At 38.7% G+C, this 13,943-nt stretch overlaps 1 protein-coding gene across 3 annotated transcripts in view; it reads left to right on the forward strand.

Moving 5' to 3' along the window:
- LOC133519600 (uncharacterized) overlaps window positions 1–13,943 on the forward strand; it is a 79,782-nt gene that overhangs the window by 64,384 nt on the left and 1,455 nt on the right. For all 3 annotated transcript variants that reach the window (XM_061853627.1, XM_061853626.1, XM_061853628.1), the window contains 8 exons: window positions 444–575; window positions 1,177–1,317; window positions 2,568–2,696; window positions 3,106–3,204; window positions 4,220–4,342; window positions 9,006–9,137; window positions 10,753–10,860; window positions 12,213–12,329. In XM_061853627.1, coding sequence (XP_061709611.1) covers window positions 444–575; window positions 1,177–1,317; window positions 2,568–2,696; window positions 3,106–3,204; window positions 4,220–4,342; window positions 9,006–9,137; window positions 10,753–10,860; window positions 12,213–12,329 — 981 coding nt within the window. The remainder of the gene's footprint in view (window positions 1–443; window positions 576–1,176; window positions 1,318–2,567; window positions 2,697–3,105; window positions 3,205–4,219; window positions 4,343–9,005; window positions 9,138–10,752; window positions 10,861–12,212; window positions 12,330–13,943) is intronic.

The raw sequence follows: 13,943 nt of genomic DNA on the forward strand, positions 1-13,943 counted from the left end.
ACCACTACATCTATGAATAGATGTTTAGCAGAGCACGGGGAGCCTAGCTAAGATAGGAAACGTGCATGAACTGTAGGAGGCAGCACAGGAGCCGTCAGATTTTTGGCGCGAGGCGTAAATGTGATGTTTATTGTTCCGATGTAGCCCACAAGATGGCAGAACCTACTATGCACAAGAAAACACGTGACGTGTAAATGTACATGTATATAATTCCGATTCCGACTACAAGATGGCAGACCCTCCAACGCGCACGGTCCCTATAACAATCGTTAGAAAACAAACGAACCACTATTGTCTCTCTGTCACTCTTCCATTAATGCGATAGAGACAGGCATCTTGTCTAGGCTCTCAGGACAGCTGGTTCGCAGAGAAACACTGTTTTTGCCAGCTAGACAATATAGTGCAAGTTGTGATCTATCTACTATTTTAACCCCCTTTTTCAGTTACAACCTGTTCTTTCTCAAACGACACAAGAAGCATGCTCTCGTATTTCATGCCTAACGATGAATTAGGAATAATCTCCTCCAAGTGCAGTCGGGATTGTAATACATCTAATTTCTGTAACATGGAAACAGGTAATAACCTTTTTTAATATTAAGGAAAAATGAAAAATGCGCCTCCCTAAGGCGTGTAAACAATGAAAGGCAGGAATGAAAAGATTCGCATGCTTCTGGTAAGCTTTGTAGCTCACCAAACGAAGACCAACAACAGCTAAATGGGTAAAATAGATCGTGTAAAAACTAATTTAAGTATAGTTGTAGATAATAGTAGATTATACACCAAGAGGATAAAGTACTGTTTTATGTCACGGGCGCGATATTGAATCCTGAACGTAAGGAAGGACTCAGATTTAACGGGTTATTAGTAAATTCCCGAGCGAAGCGAGGGAATTAAGACTGAGTTCTGAGTGCTGTGAGGTATTCAAGCGCGCCCAAGAGAAAGACAACGTTTTTTATGCCGAAACCTGTCGATACCGAAACTGAAACTTCGGTTGGTCACTATCGAAATTATACAGTTTCGGCGCGGCCGAAGGATTCGGTAGTTTTTTTAGCCGAAATCAATCCTTCGGCCGAAACATGATTTTTATGGCGATACATGCCGAAACCGAAACTTCGGTCGCACACTATTGAAAAGCTTACCTCACATTTAATTTAATGAACATTTACTGTTTTGCAGATAATTACAGTTTACCATTTTGCCCTTCTGACTTGGCTGAGAAACTCGCAGAAAAAATCATTATACATATTACTAAGAAGCCCACGGGATATAAGCTTATCGGGTGGCCAACCGATGAATGTTGCGCCGATGTGGCGACCGGTAGGTCTTTTCTTTAGCTCAGGGGTTCCCAAAGTGTGCGCCGCGGCGCCCTGGTGCGCCGTAGAAAGTAAAAGGGCGCCGTGAGTTCTATCATTATCCGAAACCACAAATATTCGCGGGTACCTATTTGAGCGCTCGCATCGGTAAATAATATAGCGTCGTGTCACTCTTTTTCGACCGTGATTTTAAATTTACAAGGGCGCCGTTGCAAAATACTAAACTTGTAACTGCGCCGCATGTTGAAAAAGATTGGGAACCCCTGCTTTAGCTGTTTCTTAACCCTTTGAACACTACGTCATAAACAAAAACGTTACTCCCACGCCAAGGCCACGGGCGCAAGCGAGCTAATGTAAACCTTACTTGAAAGTGTGAAGGTTACTTTGACAGCGTACGCTAGAACACCAATAGGGGTTCTTGGTGCTGTGGTCGCGAGTCGCGACTAGTTGCGACGCCATTAGGTGTTCTTGGCGTTCAAAAGGTTAAGAAGAAAGTATACAACGCAACGTACTAGAAACCATACTTTAAAATAAAATATTTTTGCAGTACATATGGTGTTACTTTCCCGCACACGTGCGGGAATGAGCACTTTCAGTGTATATGTCGAAACTACCGGAAAGAAAAAAGCATAAGGACCCTTCTTTGATGGAAAGCCACATATATTTCTGTTACTTTCGTAGCTAGAAGAAATTGCATAATTAAAGCCCAAACCTTTTCATTATGCGGTCGTATCCAAAATACACGCTATATAATGCCGAGCGAACATGCACACCAACAGACACGCACCCCAACGAACATGCACACCAACGAACATGTGCACAAACGCGATTTGTGCACCAATGAACTGGGCGCGTAGCCAACATGCCAATCGTTAACGCTCCGTAGCGAACGAAACGCAACTGTTACTGTCGCTCTAATATGAAAGACTGATAGAGAGAGACTACGCTACGCCACAGAACGTTAAGGATTGGCACGTTGGCTAGTGCACTTCGTAGTCTCCGTAAGGTCCGTATTTACGAAGTAATATACAATGTAAAATCTATATAGCGACATTCAAGGGATCGAACGTTTTTTGACGCTACAGAAAGATTCATTATATTGAGAGAAATTAATACTAAAGTAAACCAACTTATAGCCAATAAATGTCGACGTGATAGGCAGTCAATCGTTATATCGAGTGACGTTATGTGGTTATACTGTATGTAATAATAATAAGTCAATACCCTTAAATTAAAATCTTTGCTTACCCACAGAATGTGGTATATATCAACTCGGAGCCCAGCACCCATCTCACAGCTCCGTTCGGGCGCTAAAAAGTGAGTCCCCACGCTCAAGCGAATCATTGAAGCTATACAAATGCACGATACCAGAGGAGGATACAGGTACTTTCTATACATTAAGAGCGCCCGCTAGCGTGCGCGGGTGGACGCAGCGGGTGCCATTGTAGGTAAAATACTTCGCACGCGTCCGCGCCAGTTAGCATTGTTTCCTCAAAAGTATGTAATAGATCAAAGACCATAGGTATATATCTAACCGATGCCCGGTTAGATGGCGCCACTTTTTGATATTTAACAAATTGAACACATATCAGTGGAAGAAGGATCAAAGTCAAATGGCATTCTAAAAGTTTTAATAATGTGTCGAAAGATGGCAGTAAATTTACCGTGGTTACAAAATTTTCTTTGACAATCTGCCTCTATTTCAAATTTTCTTTGGTTAACAGTGATAAATGTGTAGTGTAAATGAAAATAAACATTATAAGAAATTCAATTATATCTTTATTTCTTTTAGATTGCGAGAAACTGCAATCTGATCCTGAAACCCCGGAAAATAATTCCCACTCAACCAGCGACGATATGAACAAAAATACCGTCGTAGAGAAAGACACAGGTATTAAGGGCTACTAGAGTCAGTCTACGCTATCTCTGCAGCGTTTTTGGTGGCGCGGGGTGTGCTAATAATTAAAATTTAAATAAACAATTAACATAACACTTGCTGTCATAAAAGCTGCCGATTTAGCTAAGCCTGGCTCTAGTTAATACTAAAAGGCCCTTTTATACAGATGTGCAAGTTGCGGAAAGTTAGGAAAGTTCTGGGAAATTTTAAGAAAAATCACAGGATAGAAACGGAACATTTAATTTGAGAAATGAAAAATTTATATTCCCGCACAAAAATATGAAAAGTTTCCGATATTTTTCCATGTGGAAATTTCTCCATTTTGGAAACTTTTCGTGAGCACAGCAGGCAGCGTACGAGTAGACAAGATGCCAATAAATATAATAATATGCTAAAGGCGTCGTTAGGTCGTTACTAGTTGTGCCCACAGCGCCAAGAACACCTATAGCTGTCATGGCGGATGCTGTCAAAGTAACCTTCACACTTTCGAATAAGGTTTAATATTAGCTCCCTTGCGCCCGGGAGCTTGGCGTTTGAGTGATGTTTGTGTTTATAATATAAAGCGTTCAAAGAGTTAAACATTATTTTCTATTTCATGCAAAGAAAATATCAGATCACAATATAAGTACAATATGGTACTTCCGAGAACTAGCACTTCAATATATAAAAAAAGTACGTTCATATGTGCTATTAATGTCTTCAACCATCTGCCAAACGAAATAAAAAGCCTCGAAGGAAATACCTATAAAAGATGCTTAAAAAACTTTTTAATAGACAAAGTCTTCTATAATTTAAAAGAATTTTATAACTATGTATACCTAAATGTATATTAAAATATAGTTTAAGATAAAATATTAAAACCTACTTTAAGTTAAAAATAATTGTATACCCGAGAAGGGTAAAACTGTTGATACTCATCAAAAAATGTACCTAATAGTAATATTCTTGTACCTACACAGTTTGCACAATAAATATTTCTGATTCTGATTCTGATTCTGATTTGTTACAGAATGCCACAGTTCTCATTCATCTGAACAAGCACCAAAGAGTGCCTCTGCAGAGTTATCAGAGAATTCTAATAGCTCAAACCATTCCACCAAGCTCAATATTACCGTTTTGAAGAACGATTCAAGTACGAATTTATTAATTTATTTTTAATTTAGCTGCCTACAACTTTAATTTTGAGGACCATTGAGAACAAACGATGCAAAATGATAGGTCACTTGATAAGACACGTTTGGAAGTCGCACGATCTAAAACTCCAAACCAAGCTTTCTGTGTACAAGGCCATGGTGTCTCAAATACTTACGTACGCTTCAGAGTCTTGGCGCCTGTACAATGGAGACATCAAATAGCTTGACATGCGTTGTTTACGCAGCATACTTAGAATTAAGTGGCAAGATTGTATGACTAACACGGAGGTATTACGTTGGGCCAATATCTTCGGTATGGAGGCCATTCTATTGAAAAGCCAACTAAGATATGGACTGGCCACCTCTGTCGCATGGATGACTGTAGACTCCCTAAATCCGTTTTCTATTTGGAACTCAAGGATGGGAAACGTAGCCACGGGGGACAGTTTCTGCGATATAAAAACGTTCTGAAGCGCCATCTCAAAGCTTGCGACATCCCATCAGAGCGTTGGGAAGAGCTTGCGGTTAAGATATCAGAATGGTGCAATAAGGTACCTAATAGAAGGTGTAGCTAATTTTGAAAAAGCTCGACTTGAACACCTGCACGGCTAGCACATGACGGGCGCGACAGTCGACAGGCGAGAAAATGCCGCGACATAGAGCTTTCTCGCGAATCGGTAGCATAAGACGCGCGCGACAACGCGCTGTCTCGCGGACAAATGTCAAAGCGACATAATTTTGTCGTTTGACAGTTCCACGCGGGATACTCTCGAAACTCGTAGCACAAGTGCACTATGGGAGAGAAAATATCCCGCGTTTCAACGTCAAAAGGAGAGAAACTGTTCGAGGCTAGAGGGTCGCGAGAAGCATATTTTGTCGCAGTTTTGTTGACTTTGGTCCTAAAAGAGAGTTAATTTTCTATATTTTGTATTTATTTCATACTACAGCAATTTTCTGTGTAATTTTAATATGAATCCTGAGTTTTATGATTTGTCCGTTAGCTAGATAGGTAAGGTGTAGGTACGTGGTATTGCTTTATAACATACCTATTAAGATACCTATATCTATATCATGCCGGTAATAACAAAATGATTGTATTTTTCCACATTTACTTGTTTGTTCTCTTAAGTTAAATGAAAACCCGACAGAAAAATTAAAAGCCTAAGATTGTGCCACTACATCAACAAAGCAAACAGTTTGATGGCGAATTGACTGGAGGGTGATTAATAGAAATTACTTTGTGGAAATCCGTATTAATTGATACAAAAATACTACTTCGCTAATCCACGAAATAATTAAGTGCTAGTCAATCAGTGCTAACCCGTTACACTTACACGCGTGTTTTTACAGTCAATGCATGCAACCTACCACCTAAAAATATATACGCAAATAGTTAAATAAACCACCACCTAAGTACAAAAACTCGTCACGTGCTTCAATTGATTGTGGGATATAAACCGCGGTATTGGGGTTTAATTATAGGTATATCCGGGTACTAATGATTTATAATATGTGTACAAAAATGCACCACCTAGAGAGGATGGGAGAGGATCGTGCTGTGAGAAGAGTGTATGTGGTGCACCCGGGTGGAAAACGTCCGTCTGGGCGTCCCAGATACCGCTGGAGTGACGAAGTCCTAAAAGACCTGTTTGCCCTCGGAATACCAACTGGCGTGAAGTGGCGCAGGATAGGGCAGAGTGGCGCTCTCTTGCGTCAGAGGCCAAGATCTTGTTTGGGTCACTGAACGAGTGAAGTAGTAGTAGTAGTACAAAAACGCAATGTATTTTAAAACTTTGGAGAAAGCCTTCAGATTGGGTAAGGTAACCTACACCTACTGTACTTAGGTACCTATTACTTACCCTAAGTAGGTGTCTAAGTACACTTTTGTTACTATATGCATTATTTTATTATACGCAGATAATAAAATAATGCAAAATAATGAATCTGGCAGCCCAACTTAACCTCCACCTTACAAAAGGCCACGGCCGTAATACGAGTATTCTGTAGTTACCACCCTAATGTGCGATTCCCACCGACTGGCTGGAGTCAGGCCGCTCCGGAGCGCATTTTTAATGTGCCTATATATTATATATCGCAGAAGCGATAGAATCCGTCCGGAGGCGTCTCCGCGTCCGCGAGCAGTCGACCGGCTTGCGGCCACATAAATGTGAAATGCGATCCGACTCCGCCCGTTCGGTGGGAGTCGTAGTAGTCGTACTTAAATCTAAATATCTAAAAGAGGTCAGAGTAAATAAAATAACTTAATGTTTTTGTGTATTTGCAATATGAGAAAACTTAAAAAACTAACGCTGCATCCATAGATCGCTAAAATACAAAACACGCAAAAATAACTCATTGTTTTAAACATTCTCGTTGTATGGAGTAGGTTCCCAACTTGAGCCCTTCTATGTCCTCCGTGGCAGGATGGCTGCGCCCAGCAGCAGCATGCTTAGGTATAGGCGCCGTGTTTGATGACAGACTTGTGCATGTCATCAATCTATCTTCAAAGCCAGCGGTGCAGCAACTAGCCAGCCACAAGGAAGATATGTTGGGGATTATCATGAGATCTTCAGTCTTCTTTGTAAAGATGGTAGCTTATTTGCCAACACTTTCGGGTAATCTCAATTATCCTGAAAAAACACCAATCATTCGTAAGGAGTGGTATTTAATTATTAGGTAGGTAATTATCTTTAGATATAATAATGTACTCCAACTTGTAACGACAAAGCGAATCAAATTATGATTGACACATTGACATTTCCGACTTCAAAATAATATTTGCTATTTCTTTAATCTTAATACTGCGAGAAGGAGACAAAGTTATCGTGACTAGGGACGTTCCGTTTCTAAAGCTGACTATTCATTATTTTCCCGATTATGTTAGTACAGATTCAGTGTTGCCACGAAAGAAAAGTTTGTTCCAAGTATAAATGGCCACACTGGCTAAGTCGCGCGCGGGATGGCTCTCTCGCGTGGAATTCTTTTCTCGATCTGCCAACTTATGCTACCAAAATCGAGAAACTGACAGGTCGAGATAGAAATTTGTGACAAGCGACTGTTGTTTCTCGCGGCGCGAGTTATCCCGCGTGTAATCATGTGCTAGCCGTGCTGGACGAAAAGCGCCTTCAACTGAAGTCTCGACCTAAGCCGTCCTTCCCATACACATATAACGACCAAGGGCAGCTTTGTTGTGCACAGTGCGACCGGATATTTAAGCGAAAGATCGCTTTTGCGAGCCATACACGTCATCAGAGGATATAGTGTATCGTTGTTTAAATACAAAAGGTTAGTGCAGGCTCACCTATTGACCAAGCAGAGCGATGAGGCATTCCCTCCCTCTTAAAGATGACTCTCATAAGCGTTCACAACCCACTCACATACACATACTCACACACACTTACAGAGACACACAAGCATAATCGCGAGCAATCCTAATCACTTACTTTTTTTATATTAATTATAGTTAATAGTTACCTATCTTTGTAATGCAATACTCTAAGAAGTACAAGTATTGTTACTAAGAGTGACTAAGTTTATTGATAGCTCATAGAAACGGGACTTAATAATGTGTAAAAACCGTGAAAGTTTAATCAGTGTTAAGTTTATTGACGTAAAATTTACCATGTTTTTTTCTCTCAATCTTTTCTCTTTCTTTCATGAGCACAAAAGTAGTATTATATATTTCGATGTATAATGTCCGACCGTCCTTAGTCTGGGACCGGTCTGAAAACCAGCGCCGGGCATGTCGGCCCGGCACACGCTGAGACTGGAACCCTTTGCCCAATACAATAAATACAATACCGGTTGATTTGTATAAATTATTAATGTATCTTTTTTAACTATTATGTAACCTTATTCTCCTATGTACTTGTATGTGGCAATAAATGATTCTTATTCTTATTCTTATTCTTAGTGCTCATAGGAGGAAAATGTCGAGAACAAAACCCCCATTTCTGAGATTTTTACGCAGGAGGTTTCGCCTGAGCTGCAGTTGTCCTTATCGCACTAATTTTAGGAGCCGTTCTCGTCAGCGCAACAGAGATATTTATCTTAAAATGTCATATCTGAGAAGGGGCTCATGCAGCATATCCGCTTAACTCTTGCGTTTGTAGTGTTTGTACACATGCCCTACTTACAGAAGGTCGGTAGAACAGGAGTTTATTCTTTCTGAGTGTGTCTGAATGACGTACCTATACACCTATACAAATACGAAAGTTTTTTCCCAATAACGGTTTACCCTGCAATAAAATTAATATGTCAGTCTTCCTCACAGTGACCTTACTGCTATTAAATCAATTAAATATTATTTTTAATTCTTTAAAACCTTCGAGCAACACCGGCATGGGCATTCGCACTATTTCCCCTCTGCCGAAGCACATGCCCAACTGGGCATAGCGCGATGCGTGTGGTAACTCGTTTGTACACAATAAGAGATCGAGGTGTGCATTTGTGCAAGATTTGTCTTTGACATGTGTCATTTTCTATGTATTTGTGTCGTCATTACAGTTTGGATTTGTGCACGTTTCCCGCCGCAAGAAATGGCAGAACGATTTGTACTGTAAGACATCAATCGGGTTCTTCCCTTCCGGCATGTCGGAAGCCGGTATTGCTCGAAGTTTTATTACTGTAATAATGCCTTTAAACCTATTGTATTTCCGTCAGATTTACGTCGCAAGCCCTTCCGTCTACCCAAGCAAGCATTTCTGAGTTGCTTCACTGGCCAACCCTCGGAAGACTCCTCTATACGCTCCAAGTCCTTGCCTAAACTCAAACTGAAGTCAGAAACTGATCCAGGTGAGCAGTTATCAAAAGCCAAGAGCGACATTATTAAGGCGCGGTTTATAGTAAAATGCGCTGTTTTTAAATCGATATGTACAAGGATTTCATCGATTATTTTCTAGTATGTAGTATTCTACTTTGCTAGTATTCTTCCTTTGTTCACTATATGCCCGAAATTGACTTCTATTGCATTTTTAAGGTCAACTAAATTTTGAATAGGTATCTATATATGATTTAAAGCAGACAGTTATAACTTTTGTCTGAATTAGTAAGTACTATCTTTTCGTCACAAACTTATTTGATATCATTTTACTAGGTTCTCAGTTTGCCGCAGTATAGTGCAGTATTGTATATAATTATCTAATTTTTAAATTAATTAGAATAAATCATAATCAATAAATAAATTTCCGGAAAAGATCCCAGAACTATCAAATCAGAATACGGATGGCGTCAGAATGAGGACGTAGGTGTGCTGCGGGTACGACGCGCGGGGCGCCCGCCTGCCTGTTCTACCACTTCGTCTGCTTCACCCCCTCAAAAACCTTAAATCCGTCTATAAGAGCGCCTTAAGTTCGAAATTATATTATTGATTGAGTGCCGTGGACTCAGCCAGCCGAGTTTAAATAAATTTTCGGCAAAAAATTCATTTTAAGTACAAGCTTTTATCACTGACTGTTTTCACAGACATACACAAGACAAATCTTACAAGCTGAAACACAATTCATTTCTTTTACATTGTTTTATCACAGAATTCCCATTCCCATTGCATTGTCATCCGATTTACGGACCTATGTATGCAGCATTTCAGCTCAATCGGAAATCGGAAAATGGGTCAAATTTAGCTTCCAAGATTTGACCCACACTAATTTACTAACAGACTTACATACTAACAGGGCAAGTTAAATAAAAGCTTGTAAAAATATACGAATACGCAAACAATTATACGAATAGTTAATCAAATTTATTTTTACCTTTATTGCTAACTAAATTTATTAAATTGTAAATTGTAAATTATTTTATACACGGCGCCCCAAGATTATTGGACATCAAGGGAAAGTACCTTAAAATATCGTAGATAGGATATTTTGCTGAAAGAAGACTTAATTTTATTTTTAAAAGTAAGTAATATTGCATTCAAAGAGTTAAAAAAAAAAAAAATTGCTTACTTTTTCTGGGAATTAAACCGAATCTTGAAATTTTAATCAAAAATTTTACTCTTTTCATTTCTTTTGCGATATCATATTTCTGAGATGACTTATTTTTTATGCATTCTTTCGATTGGCATCATAATAATACAGGATGTTGTTTTTTTTCACATTCGTGTCGGTTCGATTTCCAGACAAAATAACTTATTTTTTTAAATCTTTGAATGCAGTATTACTCAGTTTTGAAAATAAAATAAAGTCTTCTTTTAGCAAAATATCCTATGTCTTATATTTAAGGTACTTTCCCTTGATGTCTCATAGTCTTGGGACGCCCTGTATACACAATTGACATGTAATATTATTGATACTCGTATTTTAAATAAAATGTGACAGGCAATAAAAATGCCATCGAGCTGCGACCGGAACTCACGGCGCCTTAAACACATTCCATTTATTTTAATACTTAATTTCTTTTTTTGTCTCAGATTTAATAAATTTTCAACCGATAAAGCTGAATTTGTGGCCGGCGTACTCTGAAGGCTCGGGGATCGCAAGATGTCGTACAATGCTCAATACCGGCTTAGCCGAAGATGGTACATAATCATTTCATTGGTTTTATCATTCCTTTGACACGAGGAACTGCACAACCTTATTCCTCCGTCCCCATTTCACCATCGGGCTACCAGACAACCGGCACTCCGGCATCGCTTCATGGTAGGTATTCTACAAATAGGCACGAAGCGATTCGCTTCAAAATTCCTTATGAGAACTGCCAAGGAGTGGAATGCCCTGCCCGAGTCTGTGTTTCCGCATGAGTACAATCTGGATCTCTTCAAGGCTAGAATAAACAGGTATCTCATAGGTACCACCGTAGACCGCATCATCACTTACCATCAGGTGAGATTGTGGTCAAACGCCTGCCTATTCTCCATTAAAATTAATTCTCCATTAAAAAAAAACACAGGGTCATCGTGTGGAAATATTTTAAAGGTTACACGATGGTCACAGCTGTATGGCTTGTAAAGCCTGACCAGTAATATATGATCACGCGCCATATTGCGGAATTTCATTGGAACTATTTTTTTCATACTAAACTGAACTGTTACCTTATACAGGAGAATAACATCGCCCTCTTGGCAATCATTATATATTTCTGGTTGGGCTATACACGGTATTTTTTCAACCTGAGATTAAATAAAGTAACTTTCTCAAAGAAACTGGATATAATCGATGGTTTATTTTTATCTGATGAAGCTACGAGCATGTACACTTGCCTTAGGGCCTGTTTATACACCGTGTTTTTTTTAGATTTGCGTTAATTTCGAGGGTGCATTCCTGAGCTTAAATTAAGATATTCTAATTAACTCCATTTCGGAGATAATCAATCATTCATTTTTATCTTATAAGGCCCTTACGAGCGTGTACACTTGCCTTAGGGCCTGTTTACTTCTTGATTAGTGTTTAGTGCGAGTTCATACATTTGCTACTAAACGTAATTACTATCTCAGACGATCGATGTTCGAAATGACATTGATATGTCACATTTTCAATTGTTTGGTTGAGTTAAATGTAATGCACGTGTTACAACAACGCTATATGCAACATTTATTTACTTTTTATAAAAATAAAAATAGTAAAAAACAAACCATTTTTTTTTTTATTAACTATGCCATTTAGTTTCCTCAAACATACTTACCGATACCCCGAAGTTAACGGGATTCAATAAAAACACGGTGTATATTGATTAGTGTTTAGTATGATTGTATACATTTGCTAGTAACACGCAAGTTGTACTGTCACGGACTATCGATATGTCATAGTTTCAATTTCTTTTGTCGAACTTATAACGATATAAATTCTTAATTTAAAATGTATTTCGTTGTATTTGGTTGATTGAGTAAGAGTATTGAGAGTTCATGCATCTAAGGTATACATTTTGTTCTAGATTTTTTTAATATAATGGAACAATTAGCGACACAAATTTCGTGCGAAGTAGAGAAGCTGAAAGCATGTTCTCAACGATACTCAGATTTGAAACGGCGTTATTATGGAAACAAATCAAGTAAGTAATTACAATTTTTGAGCTGCACGGCAAGATTCCAACTTTAAGATACATCAAATATTAGGTCTAGATACGATAACAACAATATGTCAGTGTCAAAAGTGACGTTTCTTCAAATGAAAATCTCATTATCTTAAAGTCCGAATTGGGCCGACAGTGTGAAAAAATATTTTTTCAGTAGCAGTAGAGTAATGCTAATGAACCATATTCATCCCTTTTTTTGGCATGTTAATACTAGTTGTATGAAAAAGGACCTTAGTCCGGTTTGACCGCTGTTGGTTAAGAACTCAAGTCTTTTGAGTCCTCTGCGCAGTTTTTCAGTCTCTAAGTCGAAACTTGAGTCCATATAACGACCTAAGTTGTTAAGACTTTAAAGATAATTCTCAAACTATGTACAAAAGTTTCCTAAAAGGCATTGTCTCCACATTAAATTCATGGGTTGTGCACAAATTATTAAAAAAAAAACCATTTTCCTTTGTGTTACTCATAGATAAAACCTTTAGAATTGTTGAAGAAGTCTTCATTAGAAGACTCGAGTCCTTTTCAGTTGCACTCAAAAAACTCAAATAAAAGACTCGACTTGGGACTTGAAACTCGGAAGTTATTTACGCGCAGAGTCACGTAATAACGACTTCACTGGATTTTTTTAACAAGCAGAAACGTCTGTGAACGATGCTATTAAGCTTAGAATAAATTTAAAAGTGGAAAAATTACTGTCTTGGGTGAGACTCGAACTCACGGCCTCTGGATCGATACTCCAGCGCTCTGCCATCTGAGCCACCAAAACCTCATCTCTAGACAGTAATTTTTCCACTATTAAATTTATTCTAAGTTTAATAGCATCGTTTGCAGACGTTTCTGCTTATTATACATTAATTTAGTATGGGTAAATAGAACATCGTTACTGGTGAATTTCCAATATGACTTGGAACTCCGGTAGCCGTCTAAAAAGTGTAACGTTCTTACGGTAGATGTCGCTAGGGTCCCCTAGACCCATATGGTGGAAAAATTTGCTGCCTAGGAATCAGGTTTTGGTGGCTCAGATGGCAGAGCGCTGGAGTATCTATCCAGAGGCCGTGAGTTCAAGTCTCACCCAAGACAGTAATTTTTCCATTTTTAAATTTATTCACTGGATTTCTTCAAATTTAGACTTTAAAGGCTCGAGTTCCTATCATACCAACTCTAGGTCTGACGGCGGCAACTTTGGTTTGGCGTTACATAGTACGATGGCAGTTGCGTTAAAAGCCGATATGAATTAACTTTGACATATCATACCACCGTCACGTCAATCCAAAGTACTTGATAGTAGTAAGTCGAGGTTACAATAATATGAATTATACTTTACTTGCCCTGTGAGCTATAGACCTCGCGAAAAGCTTAAAAGTATTATTATAATCCTCTTTATTTTTTTGACGACCGGTTTGACCTAGTGGGACCCTGCCTACGAAGCTGATGGTCCCGGGTTCAAATCCTATTAAGGGCATTTATTCGTGTGATGAGCATGGATATTGGTTCCTGAGTCATGGGTGTTTTCTATGTATTTAAGTATTTATAAATATTTTTATATTATATATTATCGTTGTCTAAGTACCCTCAACACAAGCCTTATTGAGT

Source organism: Cydia pomonella, chromosome 7 (assembly GCF_033807575.1).
Source record: "Cydia pomonella isolate Wapato2018A chromosome 7, ilCydPomo1, whole genome shotgun sequence".
NCBI classification, from domain to species: domain Eukaryota; kingdom Metazoa; phylum Arthropoda; class Insecta; order Lepidoptera; family Tortricidae; genus Cydia; species Cydia pomonella.